The 16,002-nt window shown below is 56.4% G+C and overlaps 9 protein-coding genes across 9 annotated transcripts; 5 read left to right on the forward strand and 4 right to left on the reverse strand.

Annotated features, from left to right (window-relative positions):
- Positions 1–2,480: 2,480 nt before the first annotated feature.
- CC84DRAFT_1208830 (uncharacterized protein) lies at positions 2,481–3,167 on the reverse strand (the record flags this gene model as incomplete). The annotated part of the gene is made up of 2 exons (XM_018182187.1): positions 2,481–2,981; positions 3,034–3,167. 2 exons carry the CDS (start codon positions 3,165–3,167, stop codon positions 2,501–2,503), a joined length of 615 nt encoding a protein of 204 aa, XP_018032124.1. The 3' UTR covers positions 2,481–2,500.
- Positions 3,168–4,367: 1,200 nt separating this feature from the next.
- On the forward strand, positions 4,368–5,722 carry CC84DRAFT_1153848 (uncharacterized protein). The gene is made up of 2 exons (XM_018176856.1): positions 4,368–4,937; positions 5,044–5,722. The coding sequence occupies exons 1-2, from the start codon at positions 4,569–4,571 to the stop codon at positions 5,323–5,325; spliced, it is 651 nt and encodes a 216-aa protein (XP_018032125.1). The 5' UTR covers positions 4,368–4,568; the 3' UTR covers positions 5,326–5,722.
- Positions 5,723–5,921: 199 nt separating this feature from the next.
- On the reverse strand, positions 5,922–6,605 carry CC84DRAFT_1100731 (uncharacterized protein; the record flags this gene model as incomplete). Its single annotated transcript, XM_018174879.1, has 1 exon — positions 5,922–6,605. The coding sequence occupies one exon, from the start codon at positions 6,603–6,605 to the stop codon at positions 5,922–5,924; it is 684 nt and encodes a 227-aa protein (XP_018032126.1).
- A 1,183-nt stretch (positions 6,606–7,788) lies between these two features.
- On the forward strand, positions 7,789–8,710 carry CC84DRAFT_218232 (uncharacterized protein). The gene has a single exon (XM_018185619.1). It carries the CDS (start codon positions 7,893–7,895, stop codon positions 8,499–8,501), a length of 609 nt encoding a protein of 202 aa, XP_018032127.1. The 5' UTR covers positions 7,789–7,892; the 3' UTR covers positions 8,502–8,710.
- On the forward strand, positions 8,656–9,551 carry CC84DRAFT_218177 (uncharacterized protein). Its single transcript, XM_018185618.1, has 2 exons — positions 8,656–9,504; position 9,551. The coding sequence occupies exon 1, from the start codon at positions 8,810–8,812 to the stop codon at positions 9,305–9,307; it is 498 nt and encodes a 165-aa protein (XP_018032128.1). The 5' UTR covers positions 8,656–8,809; the 3' UTR covers positions 9,308–9,504; position 9,551.
- Positions 9,474–10,013, forward strand: CC84DRAFT_218000 (uncharacterized protein). Its single transcript, XM_018185617.1, has 2 exons — positions 9,474–9,504; positions 9,551–10,013. Exon 2 carries the CDS (start codon positions 9,685–9,687, stop codon positions 9,949–9,951), a length of 267 nt encoding a protein of 88 aa, XP_018032129.1. The 5' UTR covers positions 9,474–9,504; positions 9,551–9,684; the 3' UTR covers positions 9,952–10,013.
- Positions 10,014–10,265: 252 nt separating this feature from the next.
- On the forward strand, positions 10,266–12,125 carry CC84DRAFT_1179796 (MFS general substrate transporter; the record flags this gene model as incomplete). Its single annotated transcript, XM_018180433.1, has 5 exons — positions 10,266–10,703; positions 10,791–10,975; positions 11,071–11,105; positions 11,158–11,399; positions 11,469–12,125. The coding sequence occupies 5 exons, from the start codon at positions 10,266–10,268 to the stop codon at positions 12,123–12,125; spliced, it is 1,557 nt and encodes a 518-aa protein (XP_018032130.1).
- A 124-nt stretch (positions 12,126–12,249) lies between these two features.
- CC84DRAFT_1262784 (uncharacterized protein) lies at positions 12,250–13,190 on the reverse strand (the record flags this gene model as incomplete). Its single annotated transcript, XM_018185172.1, has 4 exons — positions 12,250–12,663; positions 12,779–12,832; positions 12,991–13,037; positions 13,152–13,190. The coding sequence occupies 4 exons, from the start codon at positions 13,188–13,190 to the stop codon at positions 12,507–12,509; spliced, it is 297 nt and encodes a 98-aa protein (XP_018032131.1). The 3' UTR covers positions 12,250–12,506.
- Positions 13,191–14,023: 833 nt separating this feature from the next.
- On the reverse strand, positions 14,024–15,648 carry CC84DRAFT_1221246 (N-terminal nucleophile aminohydrolase; the record flags this gene model as incomplete). Its single annotated transcript, XM_018183248.1, has 7 exons — positions 14,024–14,300; positions 14,357–14,700; positions 14,783–14,861; positions 14,914–14,926; positions 14,983–15,004; positions 15,055–15,183; positions 15,640–15,648. 7 exons carry the CDS (start codon positions 15,646–15,648, stop codon positions 14,024–14,026), a joined length of 873 nt encoding a protein of 290 aa, XP_018032132.1.
- Between the last annotated feature and the right edge of the window lie 354 nt (positions 15,649–16,002).

Consider the following 16,002-nt stretch of genomic DNA (forward strand, 5'->3'; position numbering starts at 1 on the left):
AGGTCCTCGTGCAGATGGATCCGAGCCGTGCTCCAGCAGCAGCTGCACGATGGCCGCGTTGCCGCAGTAGGCTGCGAGATTCAGCGGGTGGAACCAGCGTGCGCCAGAGACGTTGGGATCTGCGCCCGCTTCGAGTAGCATTCGCACGATGTCCTTGTATTCAATGCTTTTATCGGCATACCCCCGGCCCCAGCACGCTGCCTGGAGCGGCGTACTGCAGAAGACTGCTCGGGAGTAGCCACGCCATTCATGGCGAGGCGTGCCGAAGATGACGTTGGGCGAGGCGCCGTGAGCGAGGAGAGCTCTCACGCAGTCCACCTGGCCGAGGGTTGCGGCACGGAGGAGGGCGGATCCGCGCTTTGGAACTTCCTGGTTGACGTCGACGCCAGCGGTTAGAAGGCGTTGGAGGATGTGGAGATGGCCTTTAATGCTCGCTACGCCGAGGGCACGCGGACCGTGTTTCTCGAGATCGACTCCCTTACGCAAGAAATGCTCGACCATGCCCGCCTCACCATCGCGCGCGACAGACACGAAAGCATTTCCAGCGATGTGGCTCGAGTAGTCCATCCGCTCCAGCAAAATCTCAAAAAGGTCGCGCCATCTCCTCTCTCTCGAAACGATGTTGAACGCCGTACCGGGGAGCCACTTGTTGTCCAAACCTTCCACAATTTTATCTTCTGCTCCCCGCTCGATCAGAAACCGTACCACATCTTCATGCCCGGCTTCCAATGCCGCTGACAACGCCCGCCCATGCTTCTCATTTCGATAATTCACATCCGCCCCCCCCTCAATCAACACCTCCACACACCCCAGATGCCCTTTCGCCGCCGCTGTATGCAGAGGAAACATCTGCTCGTGTCCCACTGCCGCATCAGGATCGGCTCCGTGATCGAGCAGCATCTCCACAATTTCCGTGTATCCCTTCCTCGCCGCAATCAGCAATGCCGATCGATTGCTCCTTTCTCCATTAAACATGTGCTCTACATTGGCGCCATGTTGCAGAAGCGCTTGCGCGATCTCCGTCTGCTGCCGATCGACCGCCGCCTCGAGCGCATTCCCAACCGATCCCGCGTCCGCATTTGGGTCAGCTCCGTGCTCAAGGACGAAAAGTGCGATGTCTCTTCGCCCAGATTCAATAGCAGCCACGAGCGCGCTGCCCTTACCGTATTTCTTACCCCCAGCATACGCCCTAAACATCGCCCTACCCTTCCCCCAACTACTTCCCTTCACCCACCCCTCCTCTTTGACCAACAATTCCACAGCTCTAGCATTCCCATGCACGGCCGCCGCAACGAGCGCATCGCACCTTTTGGTACGTGCAAAAGCCCTGTAGTATGCCGGCAGCGTGATGCCGTAGAGGCGTGTGCATGTGCAGGCCAGTGATTGGAGTTCCGGGGCAGAGGAAAGCTATAATTTGTTAGATTATGACGAGACGAGGGCGGGACCACGTGATGCAAGCATAGTGGATGCTGCGCGTTGTTTGGACAAGGCTGTGGTACGTACTGCGTTCACGATGGCGACGAGGAGTTCGTCGGGCAGATTTAGTAACATGGTTGTGATGACGTTGAATGAGCTTTGCCGGGCGTGCGGTGAGGGAATTTGTTGTTGTGGTTGTGATGACTGTGCTGTGGCGTATATATAGTTATGGTAGGGGCGGGGTGTGGTTGAGTCACCACTACTCGGTTCCGTTGGGTTGGGGGCGAAGTCAACGTCCCTTGTAGCGCCTAGTTGGCTTAGCGACTGGATGCTTGCTCACGCGAAAACGAGTCCCTGGATATTGTGAGCAGCTTGTAGAGTGGCATGAATGTAGTGCTTCTATGTTCTAATTTCCTCACGTTATGGCAATTGAATTTCGACAGGCGCTGCTTTGGGTGTTGTGCGGATCATCGACTTGATATACATCTCGATGCGTCCCTTAGAGAACTCAATTTGCTTGACGGATACACAGGGCACTTGTCATAGTAGCCTATCACATCTAGTTGCAATGCCGTTTCAGATCAAGTCACCATTGGAACTTATTCGTTTGTAAGCACGTTGTATTGAGAAAACACAGGTAGCCTCTAGCCTGAGGATGAGCCCTGTGGCCATCGAGCGACAAGTATGTTAACCTTCTGAATGAGAAGGATTTCAATTAACAACCATTTAACGTGAAATGTTCGCTCGGATGCGATGCTCCCGCCTAATGAGAGCATTGGGATCTTGAGTGATAGCCGGGGATCCGTGAAAGCAAGCTTTTGGCCGATGAACGATGTCCATGAATTGGTAAATCATGGTCGGGTTGTTGGAAACATGGGGATTGCCGTTTTGTTTAACCAAGCCAAGTACACCAAATCAATGAGACCTGTTTGATCTCACCGTGACCTTGGCTAGCGGGGTCAACGTGATCCGAGAATTTTAATGATGAATTTTTCTCTTGGCTGGTAAACGGTTCGAGAAGTTCTGGAGTAGGAAGTACACCATAGTCTCGAGACTTACATCACTCTGGTGGTAGGGGCTGCACCTAAGCTGGGATGCGATGGCCGGTGCGCGGGTCCACGGTCCACGAGTTGTCCTCCTTTCCCTGGAACCAGCCCCCGAAGCGCAACTTGCGAGGGGGACGCACGTAGTCGTGGATGTTGGGGTTGGTGACGTTGTTAGCAGGTTGGCCAACGGGACCGAGAGGCACCCAGCGCTCTTTGCCTGTGGTGCAATCGTCGCAATCACCGCAAACGCAACGACGACGCTTGCCCAGAACAGGCTTGATCTGAGTAGGCTTGCCCGCAACGGAGCCTAGGTAGCTTGCGGCAGGGATGGCAATAGAGGCAACACGAGACGGAAAGCTAAGAAGCGGCTGTGTGAATCGACGACCCCACGACTTCCTAGTAGCGCGAGCGTAGGCGTCAACGGCCTTGTAGTTGAGGTCGCGCTCCTCAAAGTTGCCCTGGGGCGCAAAGGCGAGCTGTTCATTGTTGCCGTTGCCGAAGACGACTGGGCGGTCGTAGCTGCATGTGTGTAAGTGTACATTCAGTCTATCAATCATTGAACAAAACTTACTCCTTGTCCAGGTAGCCGTCTTGGATGTTTGCGAACTCGGAGTTCATGCCGTAGAACATCTTTTCGTACGCGCGCTGGTGTTCGTGGGTAAACTCGGGGGCGTTGTAGATGGTGTTGAAGTTCGAGCCTGCCATTGTGTCGGGGAAATGCTGGCCTTGAAGAAGCAAGTGTATACTTTTCGCACAAGATGTGTCAAGATAAACAAGCACTTTGGAGGGGAGGTTTAGTAGGCAGCCGGATAGTTGCTGAGAGATGGAGGATGAGGCTTACACTCGTGGCTTGGTGGTGCACAAAATATCGAAGTGCTTTGAGATTCGAAAGGATGATTCAGATCCAAGTGCGATATTCGATGGTAGAGGGGAGCCCAATGCAGACTGAGCACGCTAGAGAAGGTGGTAGAGCAATACAGGGCGTGGGTTTTATAGAGGGACCTCTGCGAGCCGCTGAGAGACTAGTAACCTCACCGGCCACAGTGTCGAGTCGAGGGCCAGCTACCATACTGGGCGGTCGCGGTTGATTTCAATGTCGGCCGCTATACTCTTTGGACAGTACCTGGTGGTTCAGTATACGTGAGCATGTGTATAACCTCGCCGAGATGGTTGGGCAGCGCTGATACTTTAGCGTACATCTTCCGAGTTAAGCGGATTGCTTACTGTAGCACTTTGCGAACTCCACGTCCTCTACTGTGACCTCCCACTACTGCTCTCAACTCCTACCATACCATCTGATCAGCCGCGCATCCACTCACAGCGAAAGCAATGGACTGCTAGTCGTCAATGCACAAAGGCGACTTCTACGTCCCAACCAGGGAGCGCGCACCTAGCCGCGGAGCAATGCACGCATGGCCCTTACAATCACATTCACGTGCTTTATGAGGACTCGTACTCGAACCTGACAAATGGCTGGCATACCAGATTGCAGACACAACAGGGTAGATGCCAATCGCTCAAGTGCCTACAATGTCCGTGTCGTCCTTCTCATTCGGCACGTACCTTGTCGGCATTACTTTAGTGTCTTGCCTCGTCACGTCCGTCTCGTGCGACTTCGCCTACCATGTTCCCGGTGCGGATCTTTATTCTGACACAGCAACCCAAACTACTGACAGCGCTCTTCGTCTTTACAAGCAGCTCAATTTAAGCTCATGCGGCAGGAGAAATACAAATGACCACCGACTAAGTTGTAAGCACGACCTTCGTCGTGCTTTCCATGCAGACTTGATGTCTAAACAAGACTTCCGGACTTAAGCGACGTAGTATGGGGCGAAGCGCGAGCTACCCAGAAAGCACATAGTGCAGCTCACTTAAGACCTATTTGGGAAGGTTGTTTGCTCGACCAGGGTAGCCCACATCCAGTCCCTAATGACCTCCCTCCTCCGTTTATGTCCATCGCCGACCTAGACGCCTCGCCGGGATGTACTAAAGCGCGAAATGTATAGGTGAAGCCAGCAGACGTATTTAAGAGCATAGCATCATCGCCATTCACTGGATAACCCATCGGCATCTGTATCCGTTCCAGCCAACCCTCCCTCCTTCAACATGACAACCCTCCTCGCCCTGCTCACCCTCGTGACCTCCGCCGTCGCGCAGACTGCCACGGCAAATTTCACCGGCACCGGCACCATCTCTGTGTGGAACTCTTCCGACTGGACGACCGCCACGCCCGCCTCCTCCCTCGGCTGTCTTTCGCCCAAGGGCAAATTCATCGCGCCCTCCAGCGACGCCGCCTGCGGCGTGTTCACGCGGTTGGACAACTATCCTTATACCCTTTCGACGAAAGAGGGGAACTGCACATTCAGCGACGAGACGCAGGAGCGCAACACGGAGAGTATTTACGGGGGGACGGACCATGCGTGGAACTGTCTGGAGCCGTACGAGGCCAACATATACGACGACTTGTACACGATTGTAAGCCACGCCACCTTACCCTTTCCATTCCACCCCTTGTCATTCTCCACTGCATCCAACTACGTACGCTGCCTCGCGTATCGTGGACTGCGCTGACCAGCCCCAGGACGGCTTCCCCTACGTGTTCCTCTGCTCCGGCGACGTAGACTGCTACTTCGACGCGCGCCTCGTCCCCGCCCCGGGCTCCAGCGACGCAACCAGCATCTGGCCGTTCCGCTGGGGCAGCCAGCAGTGGGGCATCACGCCGGGCCACACGATGATCCAGCTGGTGTGGAACAAGATGGCTGCTGTGCAGAAGCGGGGCGACGCCGTGGAGCCTGCGGGGTCCAGACTGAGCCTGGAGCACGGGCAGGCGCCTGCGCTGCGAGGACCCAAGGTCCTGGGGTAATCCTGTGCATGTCCGGGCGGTATGCATCCCGGCGCCGCTGGGGCCTCGAAACAAAGTAAAAGTTAAAGCACACGCCGTAGCTACCCAGCCTACAATGTCTGCCTTGCATAGAGAGAATCTATCGCTGTGTGTGATTGCTTCCACGTCGCCGCCCTGCTCATCCTTTTTCCTCCTCATGCTCAGCATGTTGATGTCCTCCCAATCTCCACCTTCACACGCACGAATCCCGCAGGGCCGGAGACAGGCTGCGATTCGCTGCGCAGGGGCGTGGTGGTCGAAGTGTGGTGCATGAGGTGGCTTGTGCGAGAAGAGAGGAACGACGCCCATCGGACTGCACCAACGCGGATGCATGCTTGCTGGGAGGAGAAAGTGAGGATGCGTGGTGGGATAGGATGGGATGGGATGGGTAATATGATGCATGTCATGTATCCAATGCGTGAGCTCTATTTCTATCGCCGTATCTCGTTTCTTTCCACCCCGGGTTCGTCCCACGGCCGTTCGTACACCGCGCTCATGTCGAAGTTTAGAGAAACCTCAGCCAGCCGTGAGATCCTCCTCCCTTTGCCCTCTCTTCTTCCCCCCTCCCCCCACCACCCCTACAACACACACCCCACGTCCGTATCCACCCCCCACTCCTGCGCGAAACCCGTCATCCACGACCACCCCTTTTCCGCCCTCTCTTTTCCCGCCCGCGTCTTCATCATACCCACATACCACCGGAACCGCTTATGATGCAACTGCACGCCAGTGTGTATGCTCTGCGCTCTCCGCCCCTCATTCGCGCCCCCAAAGACGAAGCACCGCGCCTGGCCACTGGGCCCCAGCGCATCGAGCCGATCTGCGTCCTGCACGAATGCAAGTTCGGGGTGTGCGGTGATGATGGCGTGGATGAGGGTTTGGTCGTGCGCGGACTTTTCGCGGGTGTACGAGACGTTGAGGGCGATGGTGGCGACGGCGGTAGCAAGAGCTGGGGATGCGCCGCATTTCAGCATCTTTTCGACGACAACATCTTCCTGTGTACGACCCTTTTCAAGGTACTTCGTTTCGCCGACGTCGTGCATCATCGCCGCGAGGTACATGGTCGTGACATCTAGATCTTGTGGGAGGCGGCCGGCGGCCTTCTCGGCCGTGTACAGCTCGTACGTGTTCTTGACGACGCGCTGGATGTGCTCATAGTCGTGGGAGGGGTCGTAGCGCGGCCCGTACATGTAGTCGCGGACGAGCTTGTTGACGGCGAGGAACAGATCGCGGTGGCGGGGCGGGATGTCGATCTTGTCCATGTTGAAAAGGAGACAGTTGCGGGCTTCGGAGGAGTTGGCGTAGCCGCCGGGGAGAGAGGGGGTAGTGGTGTGGGTGGCGTCGTGGGAGGCGGGAAGGGTGGATGCCCAGAGGGAGGGGAGGCGCTTGACGAAGGTTGCGAACCTGGAGGGAAACCTTTTTAGGGAGGAAGGCATGGTTGCATTCAGTCCGAGATATCCTTGGTTATGGGTCGTTGATACGTCCACACTGTACTCGGAGACTTTGCTAGGCAGCGCGGGAAGCAGCGAAGTGTGTGATGTGAGCGTTGACATCGAGTGGGTGGATGTAAAGGCGGATCTGGGGGTTCTGTCATGGATATGGCGGTGGAGTAAAGGTCCTCGGGCCCTTATGATAAAGCCACATTGTGCGTGGGGCACGTGCATACGTGATAGTGAATTGAATGGACGGAGACGTGACGAGCAGCGGATCCGGCGAATTAAGAACGGAGCAACGGCGAGTGACTGGATGTAATGAAATTCGAGATAGTGGCCAGCAGAAGGAGACCAGTCGTCGTTCCAGACCTCGTTGCGGGATGTGTTATATCTCTTGTTGGGAATTTTGTGCAATGATGACTTGAGAGCCGTAGTCAACGGTGCAGAAGAATCTTGACAACAAAGATGGTGCTCTTTGGGCATGCGTGCTTCCATGTCTGACGCAATGTCGAAGGAGTGCGTGTCAGTCGCAACCCGAGTCGGAGAACGGCGCGGCGGTTGGCCGTATGGGACGCGCTGGTCGCCAGGCTTCCTGGGTACAAATGAGTAGGTACTGAAAGCAAGAGAAGATGGTGTATCTCGGATTGATTCAGTGTCAGATGTCTCCTACTTGGACTGTCAACGCAGCAAGACTCCAAGTGTCGGGCGTCATCCTATCACGAGGCAACGTGACCGTCCAAGCCTCACGGCCCACTCGATGGCTGTTGAGCACGGGAAACAGTCGGCTCCTTGCGATAGCGTTGAAAGCCGTCGGAGACAAGGCAAGCCGACGCATCCAGGTGACCACGTGGGAGCATTCGCGGTTAGTGCTGGGCATTGCGCATAGCCCTCGTCGTTTACAGTCGGCATAGAGCGTCCACGTGACTAAGCTGGACAGCTCTCGAATGCGCATGCACCGGGAACAGTCATTGACGGCCGACGACTCAACAACAGGGTTTTGGAGGAGGGCGCAGCTTGATAAAGCGTCTCGTGCATGGCGACAGGCAACAGCGACCCCCGTCTGTCAGCTACCCGGTTCCTGCCGCGCTGACCGAGGGTGAGTGAGCGTTCAGACAGATGCATCAATCAAATTCATTCGCGGCGAGGGCGGTGATGGAGATGGCCAGGCAGCTAGACATGGCACATCGTGATCTTGGACCCACGCCCCGTGGTGGTGGCCGCGGGCGACATGCAGCAAAAAGAACATGCGAACGGTCGGCGGATCGTAGGCTGCATGTGCTCGCAGATGTTTGGCTGCCGGGTTGCAGACGAGGGCTGGCGACAGGGCGAAGGCGCGTTGGCGGGCGCCCGCGTCGTTGGTGCGAAACCATGAGCGAATCGTGCAGCCGCAGCTCCCAAGCAGCACAAAAGACGCAAGGTCCCCGGCGCTGCACAGCACGCAGCACGCAGCACGCAGCACACAGCACACAGCACACAGCCGTCTCCAGCACCGTCCGTGTCCCAGTGACCGCAACCACCGCGGGGCAGCTCTACCAGGCGCGAGTGGGCAGTCGGCTCGGCGCATATCTCGGAGCAGCCCGAGCCATCGAATCACGAGCATCCGATTTCCGTTTTCTCCCGCGGCGGCGCCGTCAGTTGCGCGCCAGACGTCGTGCCGTCTCCCCAGACTTTGCAGGCCAGGCGCCCGCCGACGAAAGACCGCACCTGGAGAGCGCCAGCTTATAGCTGATCGCTACCCCGCCATCCTCCGCCCGCGGCTGCCAGACACACTCTTGCGACCGCGACCCCGCTGCGTTGACCCTACGTCACCCGGACGTGACAAGCAACCACCACGCTTCGGCTTCGGCTGCACGGCAGCGTGGAAAGGCCCCTCGAGCAGCTGCATGAGGACTCGACAACCACGGCCAGCGGCCAGTCCACGGTAGCATCATCCTTCCGCCCGCCCGCGACATCCGAGCTTGCCCATCTCACCGTGCGCTTCTGCGTGCACGCGGACCCCAGAGCCCTCGCCCACGGCCCACGTCTTCGCTACCATGTCTACCAACCGACCCTTCTTCTCCAACTTCCTCGCCGCATTCCGCGCTCAGTCCGCCATACAGAAAGCTGCCAGCTCGCAGTCGGCGGCCGCAGCAACCACGTACTCTCACAACACATCCCCTTCGCCCCAGAATGCGAATTCGAGCGCGAGCACGTCGCGGACAATGACCACAAAGGCCGGGCCTCCCGCGCCAGGAGCTACCACTGCTGCGGTGCAAGCTTCGGGCCAGTTCCAGCCGACCAGACAGCACGCCGCTCCGTACCACCGCTCGACGTCGCCCGCAACGACCAAAGCGTTCCCAATACCAGGCGCTTCCGCAAGGAGCCGGAGAGGCTCAGACAGCTCGTCAGAAGGCTTCCACGAAGTCATGGGTGCAGACAAGTGGTACATCGGCGGTCGCACCGCCACGGGCGAAGAGAAGTTCTACAAGCTCGGCATGGTGAAGCGCCACCGGAGCGTCGACAGGCTGAGCCTCGACCGACTCAGTATATAATAAGCAGAGCCACAAAAGTACATTTGCATTGAAGGCGTTCACGGCGACTTCATCCTCGACATCCCAGGAAGGGCAGTTCTCGAGAACAGGCGTTATGGCATTTCCTCCGCTGAAGGCGACTTCTTCGCATGCGGCTTTCCAACTTGAATACATAGTTATCCGTGGCTCACGCTGCCTACCAAATAGTAGACTATACTGTACATCTCTCCACCGCACTTGTACCTGGCTACGCTAATCAGGCAGGAACCAGTAGCTGCAGCCATGCTATCTCCATCGTATTTCTGAGCAGTGGTGGGAGCCGCATAGCGCGAACGACGTCATAGGCGCTATCTTGATGGCTCAGCGGCAATCGCACCTAAGCCCGAAGTCGCAAGAGCATGAACGACAACTTGCAGCCATCTGATCTTATCTGCTCCGCCGATCTGGATAAGTGTACCGCCCATGCGCCACAAAACGTGGCACCGTGGCCATGCGAAGTCTTCTTCACTCCAATCAGATTGTGCATATTTGTCGGTGAGAGCGGTGCCACGCCGAAAGCCCCAAATTTCGGCGATGCTCCGAAACTCCGGCTTTCACTCCGACGGCCGACAGCGCGGAACGCTTGCGCGCCGGCCGGCAATCTTCACGGAAAAGCGACACTTTGACCTTTTTGGGCCGCCTATGACGGCAAACCTCTCCCAACCTGCAAATTTTGGAGAAGTCTGTACGCTAGTGTTTGAACTGACAGGTATAATGATTCGTCAAAATGCACGCTGTGTTGTATACCGCTCAAGTTCGCCGATCCAGTCTACTTGAGTCACTTTGCCCCCGGTTTTTGATAGTATAACAAAACTCTGGGTCGCTTCTGGAGGAGCTCCGCAGGTCCACAGCCAAAAGTCCATGCTCGCGTGCTCGGACGATTCTCTTGAACATATATTTGTTTGGCATTAGTCTTCGTTCGAACCCATGATAGCCCAAAATGGCTACCCCAACTGCGTCTTCGTCCACAGCACCAACGCAGAATGGACCACCACAGTCAGCCGATGCTGAGAAGCAGTATGCCTCCATAGTTCCATCCGAACGCGAGGAAAACCACCGCCTCCAGCTGCAGCACACCGTGTCCAGCTTCAGTAACCATGAGATGACCAATGTGTCGTATGTGGCCACAGGCGACAACGATGAAGTCTACAACCGCTTCACCGAGCGCCGGAAGCAGATCATCACCGCTGTCCTCTCTTTCTGTAGCTTTCTGGCACCCATCTCGTCGACGACTGTCCTGTCTGCTGTACCTGAGGTCGCCGAAACCTTCAATTGCGATGGCTCCATTATCAATTTGTCCAACGCCATGTACATGTTGTTCATGGGTATTAGCCCGTGTTTCTATGGGCCCATCGGCACGATATACGGGAGAAAATGGGTACGCAATACCGCAATGAACGCAATTACCAAGACCATGCTGGCCAGGTGATGTCTACAAAGACGATGACTGACGGAAAGGCTATAGGTTTCCGTCATCAGTGCTACGCTTTTCACAGCAGCGAGCATAGGGACCGCGCTGGCGCCCAATCTGGCCGCATTCTTCATCTTCAGGATCTTGACTGCGTTCCAGGGGACCGCGTTCTTGATCATTGGGTCGAGTGTTATCGGGGATATATACAAGCCTACTGAGCGGGGCACTGCGTTGGGATGGTAAGCTCACTGACCTTACTCTACCTGCATCAGGAAACATCCACAATCTAGATTCAGATACAGGATCTCGACAAGTCCCACTAACCCACGCCCAGGTTTCTCTCAGGCACCCTCATCGGCCCCGCCCTCGGTGCGTCTCCTTTCTCCTCCCCTTTTCCCCAGCACCTCACTAATTCCCACAGGTCCCTTCATCGGCGGCATAATCGTCACCTTCCGCTCCTGGCGCGACATTTTCTGGCTGCAAACCGCGCTCGCCGGCGCCGCCACGCTGCTCGTCTTCTTTCTCCAGCCCGAAACCATCCACTACCGCCGCGCAGACGAGCTCGCCGCTTTGCCGCGCGCGAAGCGTGTGCACACGCTGTGGACGTGGCTGAATCCCCTGCGCATCATCCGGCTGTACCGCTACCCCAACTTACTCGCCGTGGTACGTCGTCCCATCCATCGATCCCTCTAAACAAAAAGGAAGCACAGGAAAAGCTAATAGAGCTCCCAGGCGGTCGCCTCGAGCTCCCTCGTATGGAACATGTACTCCCTCCTCACGCCCATCCGCTACGTCCTCAACCCGCGCTTCCAGCTCACGTCGCCCCTCCAGTCCGGCCTCTTCTACATCGCGCCCGGCGCGGGGTACCTCCTGGGCACCCTCGTCGGCGGCCGCTGGGCGGACCGCACCGTCAAGAAATACATCCGCCTCCGCGGCACGCGCGTCTCGGAAGATCGCCTGCGAAGCTGCCTGCCTTTCATCGGCATCGTCATCCCCGCGTGCATGCTCGTCTACGGGTGGTCCGTCGAGAAGCGCGTCGGCGGCGTCGCGCTGCCCGTCGTCATGATGTTCGTCCAGGGCGTCGCGCAGCTCTTCTGCTTTCCCTCGCTCAACACGTACTGCCTGGACGTCATGCAGGCCCGCAGCGCTGAAGTCGTCGCCGGGAATTATGCCTTTAGGTATCTGTTCGCGGCGGCGGGCTCAGCGGCGTGTTTGCCGGCCGTCAGGAAGATTGGGGTGGGGTGGTTTAGCACGATAAGCGCGGGGTTTTTGGTTGCCGCGGCGGGCTTGACGTGGGCGACGAGTGTGTGGGGGAGGGGGTGGAGGGAGGAGGTGGAGGAGAGGAAGAAGGCCAGGCGGGAAGGGAAGGAGGGCGAGGGCAGTGTTTAATGTCCGGTGGGCGGTGGGAGGACGAGTTTCGTTGATGTTTTGGTCCTTGCATGTGGCCATTTTTTCTCTGCGATATCAGCATGGGCGAGGCGTTTGGGCGTTTGGATACAAGGAAAAGGATACCATTGCATTTCTGTTGCGCATGGCGCGTCGGGTCGGGGTGGATAGACGGAGTCCTGATGTAGTCAATGCCTTTCCAAACAAGCGAGCCATCACACAAATGAACCAATCCAGCGCAGAGCAGCACACTTCCTGAACAGAAGAAACAAGTCTATTCCGCAGCTCACGAGCGGTCTAGTATACACCACGCCACCACCTCTCCGTAGTCCATGTATGATACACTTCCCCCAGCCCCTCTCCATCCTTCTCGAGATTCGGCATCTAGAAGGGGTTGTCCTCCGGGGGCACCTCGACAATGAAGTAGTCGCCAAGGATGGGGATCTTCATCATGATGTCGTTGCGCACGCGCGGGACCTCGGCGAAGAAGAAGAGCGCGAAGAAGCCGGCGACGCCGCCGAAGCCGGCTGCGAGAGTGCCGCTGTGATACCGTCAGTGTTGTTGCTTTTGGTGTCGAGGCCGGTCATGGGACGGAATGTAGGGTGGTAGGGCGGCAGGTGGGCCCGGCGTGCTGTAGAGAGGAAGGGTAGACGTACTACTTCGCGACGTGGCGTGCGGTGATGCCGTGGAAGTGGGCGGCGGGCTTGTACCTGCGGGATATAAGCAGCGCTCTTGCGTGTGCAATTGATGTCGCAAGGCAGCTTGGAGGAGAAGAAGAGGTGCGGTGCATTGGACGTCGTCAACCATCGTCATCCGTTGAGCTCGCATCCTCCTCATCCCGCCCACCACCCCAAGTAGGACCACTTACTGAGGTCCGAACGGACTCTTGTACGCCTGGTACGGGCTCCTCTGGCTCTGCTTGCTGTCAGCCTCCACTCATTCCCTTTCCCTTCCCTGCTGCAAAGCTCCTAGAAAGCCTCGGAGCCTCGCTCAAGCCATTGCGGCCGCATTGTGCAGCGGGCGACGTACAAAAGCGGCGGGCGCGCGGCCGTGGTGCGGTGAAGGCATCGTGTCGGTTGTATGCGGGTGTGCGAGTGTCGGTGTGACGGGCTGGCGGTGGTGATGGAGTTGGAGAGGTCGAGGAAGAAGTGAGGTGAGGGCTTGGCACGGTCGGGCCAATGGGAGGGGGGCGCGACATAATTGAGCTACGACGTATGGGTGTGGAGGACTGGAACTTGAAGACTTGGGGGTAAGGTGAATGTGGTTTTGAGATGAATGATAGCTGCTTATTTGAGGATCGGGATTTGGGAGGGTGTTGCAAGTGGTGGCCGGGCGGGTGTGCAGCATTGCTTTCCCACCGGACAAGAACTATGGATTTGAACGATATCAAATACAGTATGAAGGCATTGTTTCTAGGGAAAGTGCGGGAATTTTAATGTCCCTTCGGGTTACTTTCAAATGTAAAGCTATCCTCGCGGTACGGTTGTTGCCAAGGAGAGTAACATGCCGTCAATTTCACGTTGCAGCTGCTTAACGCAGCTTCAACGCCTTATGTTACTCGAGGGGAGTGATGCAGTATCCACAGATTTGGCTGGCTCTGGTTCTCAATGGAAGTAAAAGCCCTTTAATGCGTCGTTTATCTTCACCACCGGAAGCGACTGATGGCCCATGCATTGGTTGAGCTTGAAGAGAGACAGCTTGGCTTAGCAAGTAGACCCGCACCTGTCAGCAACGGTTTGTAGGGTTACACACCTAGGCTGACAGAGTTTCGAGAGATAGTGTGCTTGTGACGTTGAGACATGTGTCTATTCATTCGTTATGTGGAAGAGGTCGCTTTGAAGGTGCTCCCATATCCCATCGTCTACTGCGTTATCTCGAACTATGCCGAACAAATGAATCCGCTAGTTCGTAGGCAGCCTTCCGACAACTTCCTCCATCTCCGTGTCCGTGTAGATTCTGAATCCTTTCTCCTTCGTCACGCTCGCCAACTGCACGTTCTTGCTGTCCAGCTTCTCCTCCATGACCTGCTTGAGCGTCTTGAGCACCATGACTTCTGCTTCGGACAGGGTAAGCGACTTGTGAAACTCGTTCTGCAGCTCGGCTTGTGCGCCCTCGGAACCGGAGCCAATAGCTTTCGCATCGTAGCGGTAGAAGGTACCGGAGGGCTCGGCGTGGTATCTGCTCCCGGTCAGCTCACGACTCCAGCAAGCATATCCGATGTTTCCGTTACTCACAGGCTGGGGCCATCTTCGTCGTATCCTGCGATCAGCAGCGCAACACCAAACGGCCGGCTCATAATGCTCTCCTCACCATCCGCACCCTCGCCGAACCGCAGCGCCAAATCACATATCGCCTGCGTACAGCTCTCCACCCTCAACGGCTCGGCGTAATTGAACGCGTGGTTCTGGCTCTCGACCCGTGCATGCTCGACCATGCTCCGGGCGTCGGCTTGCAGACCGGACATGGCGCAGCCGATGTGACGGTCGATCTCCACGATCTTCTCGACGGAAGAGGTCTCGAGGAGGGTGGAGGTAACGCGCTTCTCTACACCAAGGATCACACCTTCGCCAGTTGCCACCTATATCATGGGTAAGCTGCTGTTGCGGGGATATATGCCGTACGAATCGAGGGTGGCGGGATGCCATTCGGTGTAGACGTACGCCTATTGCTGTTGAACCGAGCTTGATAGCTTCTAACGAGTATTCGACCTGGAAGAGACGGCCCTCGGGCGAGAAGGTGCTGGGTCGCTGTGAGCTTGCGATTCGAAGAGGGACATGGCGGGGTTACGGACTTGATACCACGATCTAGGGATTGGAGGTCAGCGCAGGCTCTATGCGGGATCTCTGAGAGTAGCACTCACCATACTCGCTTCGTGCTATGAACTGCTCAGATTAGCATGTGGAGCTCTAGATGGCGATCGCATCAAGCATACCATATTGAGGGTGTTTGTGGAGGATTCGTGGAAGGGTCGGGGATATGGAGCGTCGTCTTTTGCTTCGACGGAAGGGTAGAAGCTTGGGTAAAAGGTGTCTCTGACCGGAAGAGCGCAGGCGTTATAATGCTGGTCTGGTGAGCTTGATGGCCGACAACGCAACTTCGACGCGGCAGGAGCTGCCTTGAATGTGGTCCGTGCCTTGCCAAGCAGCTTCCCCGAACGAGCACCCGTGGGCTTCTACCCGATTGCACATACAATGAAATAGCGAGTTCGGACTGGGCATGCTTCACGACCCACATATACTATGTCTGTGTATAAAATGTGAAGCTTGGGTAGAAATTTCGACTGTCTCGTGGCGACACGAGAACAAGCTTTCGCTACCTGTGCGGAGCTTTGGCAAGTCTACATGGGATCATTTGCTCATCCCGAAATGATTATATTTCAATCTACGGTCGCAACTTCCTTGGAGAAGCTACAAACAGAGGGCGAGGCTTGCGTTCACGAGCTTAGCGCTCAGACAATGCGTCAAGACCATCAATAGCAGCCATCCTTCATTTTGTTACCCATGGTCTGATTGCGTACCCTCTGCATTGTTAGGTGTTGGAACTCACAGAATTGATGAGTTCAATGTATTTTTGACGTGTATTGAAATACAATCTGTCGGGTCAACGTAACCTATTCGCCTTGCCCGACTACCGTGAGATCTTGGGCAATTCTGATCGTTCTTTTCAAGTGAATGTTAGCAAATTAATCAAAGGCGGTAGCCAAACTTCAATAAACGGTACGAGATCGTAAGGAATGGAGTTGGAAAGTTATCTGTTCAGCAATTACTCTTCAACGTCCAGAGCGGTCAAGTCTTCACCGCATGCCACCAGCAAGGTTAACCGATGACCTATCACGCCGGAATCCAAACAACACTCCTAAGCCACCAGTACTGAGTGCCCG

The sequence above is a fragment of the Paraphaeosphaeria sporulosa genome, assembly GCF_001642045.1.
Source record: "Paraphaeosphaeria sporulosa strain AP3s5-JAC2a unplaced genomic scaffold CC84scaffold_10, whole genome shotgun sequence".
Classification (NCBI taxonomy): domain Eukaryota; kingdom Fungi; phylum Ascomycota; class Dothideomycetes; order Pleosporales; family Didymosphaeriaceae; genus Paraphaeosphaeria; species Paraphaeosphaeria sporulosa.

What these genes read in the sequence shown, in the direction of transcription:
- CC84DRAFT_218000 (XM_018185617.1), top strand. Translation starts at nt 9,685, where the DNA reads ATGAACGACAACTTGCAGCCATCTGATCTTATCTGCTCCGCCGATCTG.
- CC84DRAFT_218177 (XM_018185618.1), top strand. Translation starts at nt 8,810, where the DNA reads ATGTCTACCAACCGACCCTTCTTCTCCAACTTCCTCGCCGCATTCCGC.
- CC84DRAFT_218232 (XM_018185619.1), top strand. Translation starts at nt 7,893, where the DNA reads ATGCATCAATCAAATTCATTCGCGGCGAGGGCGGTGATGGAGATGGCC.
- CC84DRAFT_1153848 (XM_018176856.1), top strand. Translation starts at nt 4,569, where the DNA reads ATGACAACCCTCCTCGCCCTGCTCACCCTCGTGACCTCCGCCGTCGCG. An exon ending in ACGACGACTTGTACACGATT is followed by an intron (nt 4,938 to 5,043) that starts GTAAGCCACGCC and finishes GACCAGCCCCAG; the next exon opens with GACGGCTTCCCCTACGTGTT.